Source organism: Zonotrichia leucophrys, chromosome 12 (assembly GCF_028769735.1).
Source record: "Zonotrichia leucophrys gambelii isolate GWCS_2022_RI chromosome 12, RI_Zleu_2.0, whole genome shotgun sequence".
Lineage (NCBI taxonomy): Eukaryota > Metazoa > Chordata > Aves > Passeriformes > Passerellidae > Zonotrichia > Zonotrichia leucophrys.
Window position 1 is genome coordinate 15,696,167 of NC_088182.1, and position 22,292 is coordinate 15,718,458.

At 44.0% G+C, this 22,292-nt stretch overlaps 1 protein-coding gene across 1 annotated transcript in view; it reads right to left on the reverse strand.

The window, feature by feature from the left end:
- Nucleotides 1-22,292, reverse strand: part of DCAF1 (DDB1 and CUL4 associated factor 1) — a 48,862-nt gene extending 26,570 nt beyond the window's left edge. The window contains exons 1-11 of the mRNA XM_064723831.1: nucleotides 22,156-22,292; nucleotides 15,698-15,815; nucleotides 11,073-11,149; nucleotides 10,746-10,819; nucleotides 9,683-9,796; nucleotides 7,806-7,943; nucleotides 6,492-6,995; nucleotides 5,258-5,359; nucleotides 3,914-4,072; nucleotides 2,434-2,613; nucleotides 1,059-1,268 (exon numbers count right to left, since the gene is read on the reverse strand). Of these exons, the coding sequence (XP_064579901.1) occupies nucleotides 1,059-1,268; nucleotides 2,434-2,613; nucleotides 3,914-4,072; nucleotides 5,258-5,359; nucleotides 6,492-6,995; nucleotides 7,806-7,943; nucleotides 9,683-9,796; nucleotides 10,746-10,819; nucleotides 11,073-11,149; nucleotides 15,698-15,807 (1,668 nt within the window). The 5' untranslated portion in view covers nucleotides 15,808-15,815; nucleotides 22,156-22,292. The remainder of the gene's footprint in view (nucleotides 1-1,058; nucleotides 1,269-2,433; nucleotides 2,614-3,913; nucleotides 4,073-5,257; nucleotides 5,360-6,491; nucleotides 6,996-7,805; nucleotides 7,944-9,682; nucleotides 9,797-10,745; nucleotides 10,820-11,072; nucleotides 11,150-15,697; nucleotides 15,816-22,155) is intronic.

The following is a 22,292-nucleotide window of genomic DNA, read 5'->3' on the forward strand; positions in this document are numbered from 1 at the left end:
GTTTATTCCCCAGTTATAAAAGAATATAGCAACTGTCACTATAATACACAATAATAAGCTTAAGGATAATATCCTTAAAGTTTTTTTACAGTCTCAGAAAGCTAAGGCAAATTTAAGAAGTTATATTAAATTACAATTCTACTCTGCTTTTAAGCTACTAATCGAGTAGTTACTACACCATCATTCAATATACATTTATGCTAAAATACTAAAAATGTTGCTAAAAATATTCAATTACAGTTTCTAAGTTTTGACTACAAAGCATACTGAATAAAAAAAATTCCTAGAAAGTCTGCCTTTCAATATTTTTAATTACATGAGAAAGCAACATTTTATATACATTTTTAGTTACAGAAAAAAAGTGATTTCTGCAGAAGCAAAAGCTCCCTTGTATTTTCTTACTTCAGTTCCTCCAGAGAACTATCATAAATTAAATCAGAAACCACAGGTGAATGTACTTTCTCAAAACCAGCAGCCCTAAAATCTAGTTTTATAAAAACCTAACAAACAAACAAATCAATAAAACCAGCTTTGCAGGGAGAAATCAGGGAAGAAAAATCATGGCCAAGACTATGATTACTATCTATCTGGATCTCATGAATCATTTCTAAAAACAGTGGTGTTCAAAAGACATTCCAGTTATCATTATCAAATTAAAGTTATTTCTGAGTTTTTCAGCATTAAGGACCTCTATACATATACAAATTTTGTTCTTTCAGAGATTCACAGCACAGAAAATACAAATATCAAATACAAACAAATATCTGATATTTGTATCAAATACCAATATCAAAAACAACCTGCCTTTGAGCTTCTGAGAGATGGAAAGGGAACCACAGCACATGAGCAGGAGCCCTCATCAAATGTAATTCAGACAAACCTCTGTATTTCCCTATTACAATGCCATTCCACACGACAGGAAAAAGGTACAAATAAAACAACTGCAGCCTGCCTAGTTATTGCACTGGCTTCAAAGGGATCTGCACATGTCTGCAGCTTGGATTCAACTGAGAAATGCAAGAAGCTGGTGCAAAGCTGAAGCCTGCAGTGCTCCTCACCTTGTAGGGGGGCTGTGGGTGCACCAGGATGCCGCCCTCGGTGCGCTGCAGCGACTGCTTCACCTGCTCCAGTTTGATGGCAAGGTGCGCCTCGAAGTAGCGGCGCAGCGCCATGCACGTGTGCTTGCCCGTCTGCCGGCTGGCAAAGATCTCATCATCACTCAGCAGGGCTCCTTGGTCTTCCAGGTTTAAGATCTCCAGAGTGCTTATCTTCAGAAAGAAGTTGGGTATGGGAAAAAATGGTTCAGCAGCTCAGTCTTCAGGAAAAAAAGCATCTGCAAGTGTCAGCTGCTCTCACACCAAACCCTAACACTGCCTTTGCTGTACAGGACATAGAAGCACACTGAGAGCTGACAAAGGCTGTCTGAACAGAAAAGGGTCTGTGTGGGTAAACAGTCAAAATTGAACCATGTCCTCTCCTTCACTATCCATGAGGACAGAAATCACAGGATCACGGAATGAACTAGGTTGGAAAAGACCTTTGACATCATCAGCTCCAACCTCTGACCTAACACCTCCTCATCAACTAAACCATGGCACTGAGTGCCACATCCAGTCTTTTTAAACATGTCCAGAGACATGTTTCCCCTCCCTGGGCAGACAATTCCAGTGCCCAATCACTTTTTCAATGAATTTTTTTCTGATGTCCAACCTAAACATTCCCTGGCGCAGCTTAAGACTGTGTCCTCTCATTCTGTCACTCACTGCCTGGGAGATGAGACCGACCCCCACCTGTAGAGAGTGACAAGGTCACCCCTGAGCTCCTTTTTTCCAGGCTAAAGAAGTTACATCAGTGTAGGTCTCGAGGCAGTGTTGTGCTCAGTACTCTTAAGCATAATATGGCTCCACAAGGTGTGCTGGCACTCTGCAGCACTAATGTCCCTGAGTTAGACAGGGCCCGAGCTGCAGGGGTGCACAGTAACACTCTGAAGGCATTGCAGCTTTTCTACATGAACAATGTCTTGAACTTGTGTCCAGAAGGTACCACAGCTCCTGCAGCACACACACAGCCATTCCCCTCCTGGAACAAGGCTGCACTGATCCACATCCAACAGGTGCACATCTATGTGGAGTGGCAACAAACATCTGGACTTCCACTAAGCCACCACTGTTTGAATGAGTATTGCTTAACCCAGGAGTTGCACCAAAAAAAGCTCCCAAAGTCTATAAAGTCTCTAGACAATAATCATAGCAATAAACATAACGATAAAAGGATGCATGCAAGTGTTGCTTAGAAAACTCAACCCACCCCTCCATCTCTTGGGAACTGAGGAGGAAGAACTCCAAACAAAAGAACAAAACTCTACACAGTTGCATTTACAGGGTGCAAAGCCTGCCACTAAGCCCCTGTCCCCTAAAGAGCCACAGCCCTTACCAGGTTCACCAGCCGCCGCAGCCCATCGTGCCTGTCAAAGAGCTCCAGCACGGCACGGAAGGAGAAGCAGATGGAGAAGAACATGGTGGCATGGCAGCAGCCCGAGGCATGGGAGCACTCCATCAGCCACAAGGTGTAGTTCACCACATCTGAAAGCACATTGTGGGGGTGCATGCACACCTGGAAAGCAAAAGAACATTCTGGATGAAGACTTCAAACAGATTGCTTAAGAGATTTGGTCCAAGGAGAATGAAGAGTCTTTGAGAAGCAGAGGACAAGTATCAGCTATTGTCAGCTTGACTTCAGACATCTGACATGAAATAAGAAGTCCCATTTCCAGACTGGTTAAAAAAGCTGCTGACTAATAAAGACTAATAAAGAGTATGATTTGGCAATGTAGGACTAGAAATTGGTTCATTCCCAGAGTAAAGCACAATGAATACAGCAGCCTTAGTGTAGTATGATTCCAGTCCTTCTCCATACCATTTCCACATATCCAAAGAATGCTTTGCTAGAGGCAGACAGGTTTCCACTGAAGAAACACAAATTCTGCTCAGTGAAACCAAGTACCCTATGCTATGTTAAGGTACTACCAAACTCTGGCAGCACTGAAACTTAGGGGAACTGCAAAGATTGTCAAATCCAAGTCTAAAGCCTGACTTTTCTCTGGAAACAGACAACTGAGCTGGTCTTTTCCTGTTCTCAGGCTGTGTCTCCAAGATGTGCAGACCATGCACTCAGAATTGCACTTTTGCATTTGCCTATTTACTTCTACTGAGGAGGAACTGGGAACCCTCTGTCAGGGTCAGTGACACTTCAGTCAGAGGAACTGAAGTGCTGGCACCAGCTGCTGTGTGCCAAGTTAGCAGAGTTTTCCATCTCTTCTCTGCTGGTGTCGGATACACTCAAAGAATACAGTGCTACCAGCTTCAGCCCTGAGGTCTGGCATGGACTACCTGACAAGTGACTGTACCCTGAAGCTGGCTTCCTCTGAAATCCAAAATGTACCACAGACACCTCCTCTACCTGGTATCTGAATATACTGGGGATAACATCTGGCAGAACATCTGGAACCACGCATGAGGAAAAACAATCTCAGGTGTAGCAGTCCATTGGAACAGACAGGAAAAGAAAGACAAATGAGAATGAAGGAATTTTCTGTTGGGAGTTTTTGAGGGAAAGAGGGAAGAATAGAATGAAAAGGATGATTAAAGTATTAAGACAATGCTGACAAGGTCTTCAGTTAATTCCCTAGGAACTGAAATCCACACCCTTGAAACAAAACACTGTTATTCATATACACACCTTGAAACAATACACTATTATTCATATACCTCCTAAAGCCTCTGCATATATCAATTAATCATCCATATAAATTTGCTTTTAAGCTTAGAAGATGCTTATTCACTGTCTGAACACAGGTAGAAACACTGAGAAATTATGGGAATGACTGCAGTTAGGGTACAAGAACAGCTCTTACCCTCTCCATAGCATCTTGATTGTATGACAAGTAATACAAACACATGGACACTCCTGTGGCTGCCATGGAAGGACGAGGGATCTCCAGCAACTTCTGCACTCCTCCATGAGCAACAAACTCTGTAGCAAACTTGTTGTGCAGCAGCAATGATGCCAAATGCTAAGGAATCATAAAAGCAGATTAGACTAGGATTCTTGAAACTGCCATCAGTTCCATCCCCACCCCATAGAAAAACAGACAGCAGAAAAAGTAACTGCTCTGTGCTTTGTGCACCTCACTTCCTCCTCCCATTACATTTAATCCACAATGCAGTATTTATCCCAATAACAAAACCAAAAGAGGCACTACCATTTTTTTTACACATCTTGCAAAAAAAAAATACTAGAAAAGCAGAGCAACTCAGAAATTATCCAACAGGCCACCTTAAGGTCTTTTTATTGTCTTCAAATTCACTCACTTTCTATTATCACTACTATTTAAACTTCCATTCATATATTGATTATGACATCTTGCTGACAGAAGGAATTTTACAAAATGAGGTGTAAAGGCAGTTAAAGGGAAGCCTGCAGCTGCACTGCTTTTCTGTGTTACCCACACCTTAAGAGGAAACAGTAAGAGCCACTGTACACCCCACTCTACTCCCAGCTGAAGTAACCTAAGCTACTGCAGAACGCTGCTCCTTCAAAATAAATTCTCAGGCAAATGACAAAGATACAGAGAGGAAGACTCTGGAGGATCAGAGGCAGAGAAGTTATTGTAAAAGAGGGAAAGAATACACAGAAAAGTTTAACTTGTGCTGCTGCACTGCAGGTTTGGCTTGAATAAGGTTATTTTGTGTGGCTTTTTACCTTGGGGAGGTAACCCTAATGACCACTCATACAAAACTAGTATTTAAACCACTGAGATCAGAGATGTCATGCTGGAGCTTCTGGGAATAAGATGTTTATGCTCCTTACCCCTCAAAAGTGAACTTTCAGATGGCAGGCAGTAGAATAACTCAGGAATGCCATCTAAGGGCAGCAGGAACACAATCATTTGACAGAAAAAGGAATTTTTATCATCTTCAAATAGGTAGCTGAAAGGTGAACATAATGGCCCTTCCTGCACAATTAAGATCTTTTTATTCCCTCCTTCCTTTCCTGTTTTTTCATTTTAAGTGCTTGACACTTCAAAAACCAAAACTGCAATACATTCAGCTTGAGTGAACACCACTTCCACACTCAGAGAATGCTGCAAGACATCAGCCTAAAGAAGATGAGCACTTGCCTTTGACACATAGCAAGTATATATTCCATGTTTTTACAATATTTATGGTATATTTTATATATTTTGAAAGAAGCTTACCTTAAGGGCTTCAAAAGTGAGCAGCACATCGTTGGTTCGCTTCAAATCAATGTAGTACATCATCAGCTCCCTTGATCCCAGTTGCATAAAGATGGGTAGCAGCTGAGAAAACAAAAATGGGACACTAGCTGAATGTTTCATGGGAATTACAAGGTCTCTCTTGGTTTATACTCTCTCAAACCCCCAGTTTTCCCCTATTAGCAGATACCTGTTATGAGAGGTCAGAGGTAACCAGCTCCATCCATAGGAAGCAATAAAGGTTAACAGACCTCTTGTATTACATCTGCTGACTGCAGCAAGGTGCATGGCAGCTGCCACACGGAAATCTTAAGACTCTCCTCCAAGTGCAGCTATGGAAGACACAGATACCACCCTGGAGAGAGGCTCCACCTTCCATCTGTGCAAAGACAACTACCCAACAACTGAACAGAAAAAACAGGAGAGCAGGGCAACACACCAAAACCCTTTGCATCATTCTTTGTAACACCTTTATGCTAGTAATTCCTATTTTTATAGCCTATTATTGCTGGCATAGGAAGCAATCCAGTCTGCATGCAGGGTGTTAGGGGGTAATGGTTTCACTGGGTCTCACAGAAACAAGGCACACATGTGCACACACAACATCCACCACAAAGCAAAACTTGTGTTGCTTTGTTCTGTTACTAATTAAGGTAAACCACAAAAAAAAAAAGAAAAAAAAAAAGAAACACTCTTCAGTAAACCTGACACAGTCACATTATTTTGTCCATTTAAGTACTACCAGTTATCAAAAGCATCTGCATAACATAGGCCCTGCCACTTCTCCTCAGAACCACTACAGAGGTTACACAAACCACTTCATTTAGAATTTCAAGTTGATTATTTCCTCAGACTTTTACTTGCAGGACTCTATTATATCCACCATAGGAAACAGGAAATGTCTGCATTTCAAACAAAGCTTCCAAGCACTAAATTTAGCAGGAACGTGGGACAAAATCCGCAGGGCCATGCTCCAACTTCCAGACCACACATCTGCTAGGTTCAGGTTTGAGTATTACCCACCAAGTAATATTCAAACTAATGACTTCATCAGTTTAGAAGTCATCAACAACTCAGGAAAAGTTACCAGTCTTAATCATGACAAGAAATATCAGAGCGTGATAGAGCAGTTCTGCCAATTTCCCCCCACAATTCCACTCAGCTTTGTACAGAGAATTAGAGCACAGAGCGCTTCCTCCCACCTTCATATGCTCACCTCCTGGTACTCCCCCAAGGGAGTCAGGTACTGAAGAATCAGCCTCTGCTCTATGGCAGGAGTCAAGGGGTAAAGCGTGTAATTGGTGCCAATCACCCACGGGGACATTTCTGACCAGCTGCTGTTGGACAGTTCCACAAACATCCGCTCTGGCTCCGAGGTGGAGAAGCCCAGCTTCTGCTTGGCCTTGCGGAAGCCGTCTCTTTCGTGCTGCTTCCCTGATTTGCTTCTTCTCAGTCCCCCATCATCCAGCTTGGCAGCAGAGTTTACTCTGCTGCTGGTCTTATGACTTGAATCGAGATGAAAGGAGATCTCCATATCAGCAGAAACTTCTTCTTGCTCTCCATCTACTGTCATCTCCCCATAATCCATATCCACAGCCTCTTCATCGAGGGGCAGCAGAGGATCTGAGGGCACTTTCCGAGGACTGGGGCGCTTGTTTTCCTGTTTTGTGGTCATTTCAGTGACCTGCAACTCTCGTAGCCGACGGAGCACCAGAGCCACCTGGTTCAGAGAAGCAGCAGCACTCATGAGAATACACTCCTTGCTTTGATCATGCAACTCACCTCAGCCATATTTTTAGTTATCATCATATAACCCCTCCACAGCATACAGGGCAGAATACGTTGTTGTGTACATTTGCCCAGAGACATAACAACTTCAAAGTGACTGAGAGAACTCAAATCCATTTTGCTACAGCAACTCTCATTCTAAAATATCAGCACCATGTCTCCCATGTGAGAAGGAAGTGGCTGGAAAGCCATTAAGAGCAGATGAGCTATAGTGGTGCTAACAGAACCACATACCAGATTGCAGCATCCTTCCACCATCTCTGCCCTGCCTGAAATAAACCTAACATTCCCTTTGGAAGCAGCAGCTTTGGTAAATTGCAGTTCCACAAAACCAAAGGTCATGCTTTTACTTTTAATGTTTAGAAGAGAAGTCATAGCTGTCTCCATGTTGACTCACCTTTCATTTTAAAACCTCTGTCTGGTGGGCAAACCACAATGTGCAATAGTTACAGATGTAGAGCTTCTGAAAGTTGTTCTTTAAGGAAAGTATGAATATGAGCTCATTAAAAAGTATTTGACTTCTTAGGCTTCCATTGGCATTTGGAATACAACTGCTGTTAACAGAATATCAGACTGCATGCTCCAACTCAGGCAGGAAAGGATGGAAACCATGACCCTTACAGACAGTACTACAACCACTGTAAGACTCATACATTAACCCATGAATGTGAGCTCCCCATAAATAAAAATTATAAAGAGGTAACTGTACTCCACAAAGGGAAAGTGATTGAGAGATCATTACCAACTGGGAGTTCTCATCCCTGTAATTTGCAGCAATATCCTGGTTTTCCATAGCTCCTCCCAACAGTCCTGTTGCATATGTCCTTAGTGGCTGATCAGCCTCTCGTGCCCATTTAAAGAGATTTTCAACTATGCCTTCCTAGAAGGGAGAAAACAAGAAACCAGTTCTAACAGTTACATTTCATCTTTAACTTCTCAGTCGCAGTGAAAGCATCTTTTGGGAAGAATTCTCTCTTATTGCAGTAATGACCAGGCTGGATTTCCCACCAAGCATGGAATGAATAAAAATACCTGCTGCAACCAAAAAAAAAAAACCCAAAAAAACAAACAAACAAACAAAAAAACCAAAAAAAAAACACCAACACACAAAAAAACCCCCCACCCCTAAATCTTTAAGTGGCATGAAGCTATGCCCAGGCATCAGATACCTGGATCTGCACAAATGCAAAAAGTGGCCAGTGAAGGTATTTCCTAGGAGGCAGCAAAACACTACAGGTATGAATCAGTCCAAACAAACAAGCCCAAAGTTCTGCTCAGTTTCACTAATAAAAATCTCCAGCAATTTAGCAAACTTCAAGTAAGCTGTGTTGAACTTATATCAAATAAAATGAAATTTGGCCAAATTTAAAACAGACAATTAGAAAGACAACAGTTTGGAATGAAAGATCAATTTGCTTCCTCTAAATTGCCACTGGATTTAGAAACATCAACAACAATTATTGTGACAGAAATCTTGCACATAATTTGAATTACAGGTACAATACAATAGAAGATCAGTGAAAAGTAATAATGAAGACACATTTTAACAGGAACTCTCAGCTCACAGATTTTTATTGCATTATTATTGCTCTTATGTAATAAAAAAAAAAAAGTCTAACTGATGAGCTGTGAAATCCCTTGGTCGCTAGAGGGCCTCTTTGTGACAAGAACAACACCCTCTTCCCAAAGCCTCCTATATACAGGAGCCCTAAGTGCCAGAACAGAGCTCTAGATGTTCTCAAGTCAAAAGGAAAAAAGTCCCTCGGTGCAAAACTTAATTTCATTTCAGTTTACAGAAAGCTTTTATCTCTGGAAATAGCTATATTCTCCTCAAATGGGGAATTACTGTTTTGGTTTTAAATTGTTTTTTGATCAAGGCTTCCCAGCCTCAGCTTTTGGACAGATCACAAAGAGCTCAAATTAAATTAAATCTTTCACAAAGGGAGCACATTATTATCTTTTATTATGCTTTAGAATTCATCTGCATATTTCCAATAGTAGAGAAATTAATTTAGAACTTTTACATACAGCACTGCCTCATTTCCAAAGTTCAGAAAAATATTAATTCTTACAGACAAGGAAACTGTGGCTTGAGTGAAATTCACTTTCTCCTCACTTTCCACTCTGTGTGCATTCCTTCAGAACAACTCATCTGTCAACATGTGAAGTCTGACTCAGCTGTCTATCACAGCTCCAGATAATGCCCACAAAGCTTGTGGATTTTAGACTGCTTAGTTAAAGTATGACTTGCTTATCACTTAGCTCTAGGAAAGCTATTGCTCTGCCAGAGCTGGGGATTACTGGGCAAGTCCTCCATGTTCTGCACAGCCTGCTCCATTCACAGGCCTGTAAAGCAACAATTCCCAAAACATTACATTAAATTCCAGCTCCTCTGTTTCAGTCACTCACATCACATTTTAAAAAGCTATGAAATACCCAAGACTTGATTAATTGAACAAGCCAAGAGCAAAAAGCCCCAGACCATTAGTGAGACTGAACAGATTGGCTCCCAGACACAGGATTTCAATACAGCTTTTTACTGGCTTCTCCTTTGGGAAGTCTTGTTGGAGTACAAATAAAGCAAGCTTAAAACCCTTTAAGCTTTAGTGCAGGTGATACCTTTTCCTGGAAGACAACAGCAGTTTCCAGGCCCGGCATGATGTCCAGCAGGAGTCTGCAGGCAGCAGTGTTTAGTGGAGGTTCTCTGCTTGTCATCACATAAGCATTCACTAGCTGGAGAAGATCAGGAACAGCACAGGTTTGAAATTCAACTCTGACCAAACCCAGAGCAGTGAAAGCCTTACAGCTCCCATGGCAGGAAAATAATAAAGTAAGGAATGTCATTCTAAGCCCTGCATCTCAACATGACCAGCCTTTAGCCTGCTCCCTCAGTGCCTTAGAAGTCAAAACTACTTCTCAGAGAAGCAGAGAGCCTCTGATCTGCTGTTTACTGACTAAATATCTATCTTGAACTGATCTGTAAAGACAAGTGCCTTGAAAAACTGTAACAGTACAAACATTAAAAGGCAATGAAAAAAATTAACATAAGAAATTGCACATTTTTAACTGCACGTGTATTTCCTTATCACTTGCAGTTTCACAGAGAGAGACATGCAAGCAATCTGTCAGAATCCTTCCAGCAATGTGTACTGATATAGGTGTTTGCAGGCATGCAAAGGTCACAAAATTCTAGCTATTAAGTCATGTTAGAGTTTAGCAATGCAAGTGGAAAGGCAGACTCTTGCCTCCTGATTCTCTGCCTGAGTCTTCTAGAGCTGACATGCTCTTCTGTTCCTGCAGGCAGCCCAGTAGTTCCAAGCACTCAGAAACAAGGCACTGGAATTAGTGGCATTATCTTCATTATAGAAAGAAATTATGTTTTCGGACTTGCATTAAAGAAGCCCCATTTTCTTTAAAGAGATTGATACACCTTGAAAACAACTAATTCAGTTGTTGCTACACACATTCCAACAGCTCATGAACTCCCCTTTATCTGAGTGACTCTAATAGTGGCAAAAGAGGTGCTCTTAAACCCATCTTAAAATCCAGTATTATGGAAAAGAGAATTCTGACACCACTAAAATAAATATTAAACAACTAACAAGGCCAACCAGCAGAGAGGAAATAAAAGCAGTAAGGTGGTGTGAAGAGCTGACAGAGAAAGTTCTCAGAGCAAACCTACCGCATTCATGAAATCATCATTCTTGAAGAGTATCCTCAGTAAGTGACCAAGCATGCACTCGGGGTCTGCCCGACCTGTGGGACAAACAGGAACACAGGAAAACACTCAGCACTCACCTTCCTACCTCAACATGCCAACATTAATACTGAACTGCTACCTTCAAACTGCCTGGGGATGCTCCAGAGTCAGCACTACAGAGCACAACTCCCCAGTGCAAAGCAGTCAGACCTCGATCAGAGTTGGCACATCCAGGCTAGAAGCTGTTTACTTTTGAACAGAGCTACCAGTAAGCACTGGGGCACAGCTGGTGCTGCCAGGACACCTTACCTGGGTGTCGGTCATCGAAGGGGTCAGGGTCCCCTTTGCGGTACTCTTCAGTCTCCTTCTCGATCAGCTCGGACATCCTGCAGCAGGAACAGCACAAAGTGAGCAGCACTCACACTGCTGCAGCACAGCTCCTCAGTCACACACCTCCAGAGCCCTGCAAACCAGCCCAGCAGCTCTCACCAGTGCTCAGTGCCACCAGAGGATTTCTGACTGGCCACAACAGGGGGGGAGAGAAAACACTGGCCCCTACTATCTCATCTCATTTTTAGCTCCAAAATGCACTGAACCCATAGTGACACCCCAGAGACGCATCAACTTTGACACTGAAGGGCCAACACCTTTTATTTACTCATGTTAGACTCCTTGTGGTGTTCTACACACAGTGTAGAGAACTAGAACCAATAAAGGGCTTGAGCAGTACCTCCTACCACCACAGAGTCTCTTTTGCAGCAGAGCAAGTCCTGAGCAGGTAACTTATTCCTTCCCTTTGCTCAGTCTGTGCAGGGGCAGCTGTTCAAACTGCCTGCACAGTTTTTTGTTATTCTGCACATTAAAATTCAATTGTGTTGCAGAATTAAATATAAATATAAATATTTAATAAATATTAAATAGTTTTATTAAGTGCTGTGTAACCTCTATTCAGTTATCAACTTTTTACCATGCGTCAACTACCACCACGGATAAGACAAGGAGAAACTCAGCCAGCTCCCTGCTCACAGATCCTCAAAATACATTAAATGCTCCTCTCTATCAAAAAAACAAAATTGAGTTGTTTTGGTGGTATGCCCCCCCCCCTAAACTTAGAAGCAGCCTCAGCAGACATAAGAAATCCTACACTCTAACTCATTTAGAATGAGCAGTAAGAGAATTAATTATTATTTTTATTTACACAAAATCAAGAAGAGGAAAATTATCTCATGGTCAAGGAATAAATAATTCCATAGTCATTCATTGACCTTCTCCATGCAGTTTGAGGTGAGATAAAGAGCACTCAATTCAACTGAAAAAACATTAGAAAATTAAATCTCATTTCCTTGGTATAAGACATGATTCCTTCCCCTCTACAGAGGTTCAGAGTGGGAGGCAGCATCTATGTGCAGCACAGCATTTTAAAACAAGGTCTTAATACCTCACAGTACTTATCTAGGCAGAGTTTATCACAGGGGAGGGAAAACTGCTGGAAGGCTGCAGTAATCCCTGGAAAAATATTTGTCTTTCACAGAGGATTTCCCTTACAGAACATTGCTGACTTCTATTCCGTGTCTGTTACTTTCCAGAAAACACCCAGTGCTCCCAGGCATGACTAGAGGCAAAAATGTTCTTAGTCCTGCCTCTGTGAGCTACACTGACTTGCCAGTGTGACAGAGGATGACTCCTGCCAGATTCCAGGAACAGCAAATTAGCTCATTGGGAATGAGCAGAGAACTTTCTTGCTTGCCTTTGATCTAACAATTATCTTTCAACAAGCTGTTGATCTTGTGGGGTTCCAATATTTACTTTTATAAGCCTGATTGTGAAAGGATGCAAATTGTGTCCCTTGTTAATAATAGGTGGCACAGCTTGAGCTCTCAAGAAATTCTGGCACAAGCAAGTCACTTAAATACTCCACTGCCAGCTCCTCATTTTTTTCCATGAGAACTAATAGCTTGAGGGATGTCTGCTGACAGAAAACTCAGACAAATGGGGAGCTGGGAAGCAGCACTCTCGCCTTGTCAGGTCTTTTGAGGTGATAATTAGCATTTTGGTGATGTGCCAGGAAGGACAGACAAGCAGCATGGAAAGTGAGCACAACACTCTGGCCAGTGCATCCCGTCTGGGTAGGCAGCCAAGCAGCGAGCCAGCTCCCAGTGCTTCCAGGGACAACAACATTATCACAGGCTCAAAGCAAGACAAATGTGAATCACTAATTATGGAGGGTTTTGAGACAATTATTCACAACTGTTTGACCAAAATTAGAAAAAAAAAAAAAACAACAAAAAACCCCACACAAACATTGCCTCTTTGAAATTTACTTTCAAAAAAGAAAAAAGGAGAAAAATCAAGCTTGCTTACAATGCCCTTCTTTTAACTAACACATACAAAGGTGGTTTGTGACTTGACTTAGATAAATCTATCTAGATCCAACAGCTTTGGCAATTCTCAATTGAAGCAACCGAGTGTCAAATAACTACCAAAGCTCATTTCTGCCTTCTAACATAGGCACCTGGTATACAGGGCTGTGACAAAACACAATTCACAAAACCACAGAACTTTTATTCAAGTTTCAAGATTTCCTTCATTCACTTGGCATTATACTGGTTCTGCAGCCACTTCCAAGTCTGCAGACAAGATGTAGGATTTACACTGAGCCTTTTACTTCTATTTTTTTTTCCTCTTTACAACTGTGTTTGGAAAGCTAGTCAGATCCTCATTTCCACTTGCCACAAACTGAGCTCACCTTGGGAGCAGGGGTATACAGAAAAGTTTGTCAACTCTGCAAGGCCCCCAGTGATCCAGATGGACCAACAAAGCCACCCTAATCCTGCTTTGTGTCATCACCTGGCATTAATGACCAACCTGAGCCTTTACAGCAGATTGCCAGAGCATAAGGTGCTCTAGGATCCCACACCACAATACAGCTGGTTTGTGGAGATGAAGTTACAATGTTAAACTGCTGATTTATTCCCTTGATGAAGGAGGCTCCTGGGACACAATAAATTATCTGAGTCTCACAATTTGCCTGATTGGTTGAACATGACTTGCATCCAATCTATGAAGTAAGACTATTACAGTATCATTTCAATTTACAGCAGTTTTGAAAACCATGTATGTTACATATCTGATTTTTGCTGATAGGCTTTCCAAGCAATTTCTTCAGTCCATACCTTCTAACACTCAAATGTTTGTAAATCCATCTTTTTGGAAGCGGCAGCTCAGCTGTGGTGTGTAACTGGTGCTGTAACTGTTGCTGTCCTTGTCCTGTTACTGCACTCCCCCCTGTGCTGCCTCAGCATCACATTCAACAGACCCCCATCCACACAGGGAAGTTTTCTTTCATTTGGCTCACAAGGAGGAAGGAAGTAGAGAAATATCACTCACCAACAAGTATGACCACAGCTTCCTCTGCCCTAAGACCAAACCAATATGCAAGGGCATTGCTCTGCCTCAGGACATTGGCACTGCAAGCTCCACTTGGTGAGGATTCCTCAGGAGCATCTCTACCAGCAACTCTAAATATCTAAATAGCTAAAACTCTCTCCTACAAACAGAAACATGGCTCTCATTGATAACTGAAGCACTGTAAATCTAATTTCTGATTTTAACTTCTGGTGAAATTGCCAGCTACATTAAATAAATCTGTACTATCTCCACTAAAGCAAAAATACCCAAGCCTTCACCATTCATAACCACTCTGCCTGCTGCACAGAAACCTTGAGAGCCAACAAAGTTATCAGACTTGTCTGAGCATAAATAATATCGGGAGCTCCAGGAGCTGAGAGGGAGCAAGAGGTGCCAGACTGCTATAAGCACGAAAAAATACATGTTTAGTTCAAATGTCTTTAAATTTCTTCGAATACAGTAAATTTCTGGTTATGCCCACAAGAAAAAGCCTTGAAATAGCACAGATTTCCTTCAGACAACACACTGAGATACACCAAAACCAGTCTCATGATTTTCAAGAGACCCACTAATTTTCAAGTGTTTAGGGCTGGCTTTCTGTTGCTCATCTCCTCCTCCTATGCTGCTATTTTTAAAATGCAGTAAGAACAGCAAAGAAGTTGTGCCCAGTGGGTGAGGCACAGCACAGACCTGAGCAAAGAACCTCCAGCAGATTCCTGTTACTTCAGCCAGTGCCAGCTCCAGCTCTGTGCACTGACTTGTCTGACCCAACAAGGCAGAAGAGACACCTGGACTGCCCCTGAACTGCAGAGCAGCTGAGTCCTGCACACGTGAGGCCAGCCATGGATCTGCCAGCAGAGCTGGGAGGAATTGGGGCAATTTCTGCAAATCTCCCCTTAAAGCAGGAGTAATGTCAGTCTACCCAAATAAGCCTGGCTTGGGAAAACACAAATGCAACTGATCATTCAAATCTTTCTTTTGTACTAGATACTGCCTTATAATGAATGGTGTTACCTAAACAGCCCCAAATAATTTACTGGACCAGGGCATTTTTCTCACAACACAATGCCACTCGACCATCACACAGCTTAAAAAACAATCAGGTTTTAAAATTTCACTTTAAACATGCCCTGTGAGCTTCACTAATACCTTCTCAATATAGCTCCTCCTACTCACCCTATTCTCACCCTTTCATTTAATCTGATCAACATCACTGCAATCTCAAACCTCTCACACCTTGCTTCCCACCACAATGAATGTTTTACAAGCTTCAAGTAAAGATACCAAAGTTATTTCAAACATTTAATGATGCTCCTGACTTCTGCTATTTCAGAGAATTTGTAGAGGCAGTGTAAGATGTCATTAAAAGTTTTTATTTAAATACCACACTAATGGCTCATTTTCTAGACCAAGAAAATGAATTACAGATTATCAGGTATGTGAACACCTCAAGAAAAAACAAGGTAAAAGCTGCTGTCATGTAACTTCAGCCATTCAGCCTTAGGGATTTGCTCAATAGATCTTACCTGGTGAGGATAGGGACCATGTCTTGCCCGCTGCCATGTTCTTTCTCCCATTGCTCAAGCAAGGTAGTGAGCTCAGCCTTGGAGTCCACATGCCCAGATCCTGAAGTCATGGCTTAGCCTAAGGCAGAGGTAACAACCAGGACAAAAAAAAGGCATAAAAATGAGCAAGAAATCCCACTCTTTTATTCTTTTATTCTTTGAAACAATCTAAATCAAATATTAGAAGTAATTTGAAAGAGGCAAATAATACACAGCAAAAAGGAGTGAGAAGACAAAGTGACAGAACAGTGCTTTCAAATGTGAAAGTTTCTTTCCAGTCCTTTGCCTGCAGACTAAAGCACATGTGCACCTCTGAACACAAGTCCTGACTGGTGCTCCCCAGCCCTGACCAGGCTGTCTGGAATGCACAGCTCACCACAGCTGTGTTCACTGCCTGAGCCTTTCAAAAGCTCTACCTCAAATCCAGGAGCAGACCTGAGTTACCCTTTGTGGTGATTTACTCAAGAACCAACCCAGCCAGGACAGCAAGATTGTGATCAGTGTCCTCATCCCATTTTAGTGCCCTGCAGGCAGCCCTGGAGGTGCCAACAAACTCCTGGGGCCCACAGTGCTGAGGAGCAGAGGCAGCCCCCGAGTGCTGCAGGCAGCAGGAGCAGCCCCAGGGCAGCCATGGCGGCAAAGAGGCGGGCACTGCTCCCTCAGGGTCTGAACCACTCCTCCAGGGCTTCCACTGCTCCCTCAGGGCCTGCACAGCTCCTCCAGGGCTTCCATCGCTCCCTCAGGGCCTGCACAGCTCCTCCAGGGCTTCCATCGCTCCCTCAGGGCCTGCACAGCTCCTCCAGGGCTTCCACCGCTCCCTCAGGGCCTGCACAGCTCCTCCAGGGCTTCCATCGCTCCCTCAGGGCCTGCACAGCTCCTCCAGGGCTTCCAACACTCCCTCAGGGCCTGCACAGCTCCTCCAGGGCTTCCACTGCTCCCTCAGGGCCTGCACAGCTCCTCCAGGGCTTCCATCGCTCCCTCAGGGCCTGCACAGCTCCTCCAGGGCTTCCATCGCTCCCTCAGGGCCTGCACAGCTCCTCCAGGGCTTCCATCGCTCCCTCAGGGCCTGTACCGCTCCCCCAGGGCTCCCAAGAACAGCCACTGGCTCCAGGAGGAAGGGAGGATGATCACAGGAGGGAGCACTGGAGCAATTACTTCAGATTTATCAGCCTTTACTTGCATGACAGCAGCTGACAGAAGATTTATCTTCTCATCCTCAAAAGTGAGATACTCCTACAGCACTGAGTGACTTGTTGAAGTATCATTTAATGAAGGGAACTATCACTGTAGGTTCTGTTTAAGCCTTTAAATTTCCAGGTGTCAGCTTTTGTCGAACTGATAAAAACCTACTAGAAATATTAACAGCTTCAACTAGAACAAAATCTGTCTCAAGGTACTGCCATGCCCCTAGCTTCCAACCTGACAGACTGTGATTGCTGTGAAGAGTAGTAATTTCTGGAGGAAGGAATACCCAAACCTAATTCATAAACTGACTTGGTATTGGATGTTGGGAAGAGTACACCAAGCAAAACAGATTTCTTCACATCCAAAAACACACAAAGGTTTCCAGCATTTCATTAGCCATAACATAGCCAATACCCATCTGTCATGAGATTAAATACCCATTTGTCGTAACTGACCCAGAGAAAGAAGCTTTCAAACCAGTGTTAAATACAGAAGTGTTTAAGACAGTGACATACACATCAGCTCCTGAAGTACATGTCAGGAGTCAGTCAAAAGGCAAACTAAAGGCAGCCATGGCAGAGATTATACATGCATTTATAGCCCAAGCTGTCTCTGAAAAACATCCCCACAATTTAATTGTGTGCTGGACACCTCCAATTGGTTTAAAACTTCTCCTCACTCAGGGAATGGATGAACAATCCTACAGTTCTACCTCTTGTCTCATAGGTGCTCCTGAATTTAATGTACTGTGACTGGTTAGTTAAATGGGAAACATGAAGTTAAGAACACTGGCTGAAGATTAAACTGGCAGAAACTGCACAGAAGTTATCAGCCAAAGACTATGAAAAGATAAACCTGTGACTACTAGAATGCCATTTTGTTAAGTACTATATGCACTGGACATATGCTAACAAAAAAACTACCTAAGCATGAAGAAAGATAATGCTTCCTAAATCACAAGTAATTATGATTTTATCTAGGGCACTCATTATTCATTCATTCATTTCAGAGCTACATCGGGAAATTCAATGCAAATGCATAAATTGCTTAGGAAGAAACACTACCTAGATGCAGGTAAAAACATAATGAGATTGTACACACAGACACACTCCCAAAACACCTTCAAAAATAAAAACTACTCCAAGCTCATTAAGTTCCATTTCCTTTTTCATTAACTGAACACCACTTGCCAGCAGCTCTTCAGAGCTTTTAAATATCACAGAAAAACATTCAGACAAATCCACTCTGGGCCTCAGAACCCAAGTGCTGTAACAGAATCCACATTCAGACATCCCCATCTCCATTCTGTACTCAAGCAAAAAGGGCCCTGTGACCTCAGAGCTTGTTCAGGGCCTGTGCAGGCTCCCCTGCAACCTGGAAAACAATTCACCTCCTCTAACAACCCTCAACTGCTCCTGCTGGAAAACAGAAAAGGTTCAGCAGTACCTGCAACAGGTCAACAGAGTCCCAGCCAGAACACCACAGGAACTGCTCACTGCCCTCTGGGACACCTTGTGCTACCCCAAAACCAAGTGGTAAAAATCCCAACAATCCCAGCTATCCCTAAAACCTGCCTCAATAAAGCTCATTATTGGTCTAAATAACTGCTGCTGACAGAGAGCTGTTTTCCTAAAATGAAGTTATAGCATAGAAATGCCACCCTTTCTACTGGGACTCAGCAGTGACAATGAATGTCTTGCCAAGGCACCTCCTCTCTTCCACAGGCTTATCCCTTCCAGTCTATTCAAATAAATACAATTATTTTAGATGGCACTACAGAAACTCCTACTGTGCTCACTTTTTTCAAGAATTCCACCTTAAATCAAAGTGAAGAGCTCTGCAGAGAAGACAAGAACATAAATGAAATGAACCAACCTGTAACTGTCAGCAACACACCTAGCCTGATGGAGAGAAAACCTGGGAGAACAGCTCTGACTTTCACTCCTTCCCTTTTCAGCACAAGTTGCTGAAAAAATCCAATCTTAAATTGCTCTCCAAGAACCAGCAAAACCCATCAGATTTAAATTTGGGGAGGGGAGGGGGCAGAGGGATGTAATTTTTTTCTCTTAATAAGTTTTGAAAATCACAGCCTACTACAGATTTCACTTTGAACATCTATTAAGCTAAGGAATGGGAATTTATCCCAAACAGTGTTATTGCCAAAATATATTTAGAATCAATATTAACAAAACATAAAGCACTTACTCAAAGGATTTGACATTGAAAGACAAATATTTGCAGTCTCAGCCACCTTGGTGGCCACTGCAAAGCCAGATGTGGGGAGCCTGTGTTCACATCCCACACTGTCCTGGTTGACTCTGTGCACGCAGGGCTGAATGCAAAAACACTGCCTGGCGCTGCTGTGCCACAGCAAAGGCTCTAATGCCAAACACTGCCTGGCATTGATTGCTGTGCCACAGCAAAGGCTCTAATGCCAAACACTGCCTGGCACTGCTGTGCCACAGCAAAACCTTTAATGTCAAACACTGCCTGGCATTGCTGTGCCACAGCAAAACCTTTAATGTCAAACACTGCCTGGCATTGCTGTGCCACAGCAAAGGCTCTAATGCCAAACACTGCCTGGCACTGCTGTGCCACAGCAAAGGCTGCAATGCCAAACACTGCCTGGCATTGATTGCTGTGCCACAGCAAAGGCTCCAATGCCAAACACTGCCTGGCATTGATTGCTGTGCCACAGCAAAGGCTGCAATGCCAAACACTGCCTGGCACTGCTGTGCCACAGCAAAGGCTCCAATGCCAAACACTGCCTGGCACTGCTGTGCCACAGCAAAGGCTGCAATGCCAAACACTGCCTGGCATTGATTGCTGTGCCACAGCAAAGGCTGCAATGCCAAACACTGCCTGGCATTGATTGCTGTGCCACAGCAAAGGCTCTAATGCCAAACACTGCCTGGCATTGATTGCTGTGCCACAGCAAAGGCTCTAATGCCAAACACTGCCTGGCATTGATTGCTGTGCCACAGCAAAGGCTCCAATGCCAAACACTGCCTGGCATTGATTGCTGTGCCACAGCAAAGGCTCCAATGCCAAACACTGCCTGGCGCTGCTGTGCCACAGCAAAGGCTCTAATGCCAAACACTGCCTGGCATTGATTGCTGTGCCACAGCAAAGGCTCTAATGCGAAACACTGCCTGGCATGATGTGTGCCACAGCAAAGGTCAATGCCAAACACTGCCTGGCACTGCTGTGCCACAGCAAAACCTTTAATGTCAAACACTGCCTGGCATTGCTGTGCCACAGCAAAACCTTTAATGTCAAACACTGCCTGGCATTGCTGTGCCACAGCAAAGCGTTTATGGGCATTTCTCTCTTCTGAGCTTGGCTGTAAGAATGTGACACTAAAGGGAAACCCAGAGAGTACTGAGACACAGATTCCTCAAGGTGCTCTCATGTTTTTAAAACCTCTGACACTTGAGTCACCTCAGTGAGACACCTCTGAACAGTGAGGAAATCAAATTCCAGTGACCTCTCACCACAAACCCTGCCTGAGTGCCTGGAGCAGTTGGAGCAATCCAGCTCCACCCTGCTGTCCAGTGCAGCCTCACACCAACTACAACACCACTGCAGCTCTTTCCCTGACTGATGCTGAGCTCAGGGAAAGGATCAGCAGGCTCTGAACACACTGACTCCCCACAGATAAACATTTTAAAGCATGAAATCTCTTAGAGAATATAAACACACTTGTAAAATCTGAAAACCAACAGTTTGGTTATTTGGGAAATGAACACAAAAGGCCTAACTTAGCAATTTAAATGCAAAATGAATGAGCTATATAATAAAACAAAAAATCATACCTCAAGCAAAAAAAAAAATCTCCCAAAAACCACAATTTTGATCAACTTTGTAGGAAGATTGCACATTTAAACTAATGCTCACATTAAAGGACAAAAATTACATGAAGATTTGTAATTCCACATGCACAGGGGCAACTCAAATTCCAATAACTGCACTTTGGGCCAGCTTAAATAGTCCAGTTTGACATTGTTCCCAAAACTGATTCTAAGTATGGCTGAGGACAAAATGTAGGGAAGACTAATGTAATAATGTGCCACTAATGAGTTGGAATCTAGTTAATTGCCAAGCAAAGCTGAGCAGTACATTTGTAGGTTCATTTATGCTAATGCTTTAACACAAATAATTCCTTACTTTAGGAAAAAATAAAATTCTCCCTCCCATCACAAATATCCTTTAAAGAGATGAGGCACCTGACAGATATTTGTCTAAACCTGTTGAGCCTGAAATAACCACGTGGAAGTTAAAGTATCACAAAGTGTCAACACTGAAATTCACTTGTGGAAATAACAAAGCCACCAAGTAAGAAAAGCCTCAGAATCTCTGGAGCACAAAAATGTGGTTTGGTGTCCTTCCTACACTGAGGGAAGGCTACGTTTGTTCAACTTCTTGTTTGACAGAGCTCCAAATTGGCTGTTATACTGAACATATCCCTAATGTTGCCTTTAAGTATTTGCTTAAAAACTCAGTTGTTTTGGGTTTTTTCTTTTTTTTTTTTTAATTAAGGCATTTTAAGGACACGAAAAATTTCTCCTTTTACAAAATAAACTTAGAACTACGTTCTGATCTGGCACGACAAGCCAAAAAAACAGGAACAAACTTCTGCTGTCTACAAAATAAGGGGGGAAAAAAAAAAGAAAAAAAAAAAAAAAAGCCCCGCTCCGCTCCGTTTCAACACCAATTGCTCTTCGCGCGGCTGCAAGGGGAAACACGCGGGCCGCGCCTCGCGGGGGCGGCCGGTGACAGCTGCCGGGGGGTCCCGCACGGCCCGGCCCGGCTCCGCGGGACGCACGGGCGGCCCCAACGTTTAGAGGTCGGCAGAGACCAGAGCGGGGGAGCGAAGGGCCAGAGATCCGCCCGCCCGAGCGGGCCCGGCGCAGGAGGAAGAGCCGGCGCAGGGGGCGGGCCGGGCCAGGCGGGGCGGCGCAGGCCCGGTCCCGCCGGGGGGGACGGGACGGGACGGGGGGGACAGGCCAGGCCAGGCCAGGCCGGGCCCACCGGGCCCCCCGCCCCGAGGGCGCCCCCTAGTGCGGGGGCGGACCCGCAGCGGACCCCGCGCCCCTGAGGCGCCCCCCCCAACACCCCGCGCCGCTGCCCCTGCCCGGCGCGGAGGCCGCGGCCGCCAACCGGCCCGGCCCGGCCCGGCGAGGCTCCGGGGAAGCGGCGGCGGCGGCGCGTCCCGCCCACCCCGGCCCCCGTACCTGAGCGCTGCCCCGCGGTGCCGCCGCCGCCCCCGGCCCCTGCTGCCGGCCCCGCACACCCCGCGGCGGCCGCGATCGCTCTGGAGGGCGCACACTTTTTTGCGTCACCGCGCTGCGTCACGGCGAGCGCGTCACGG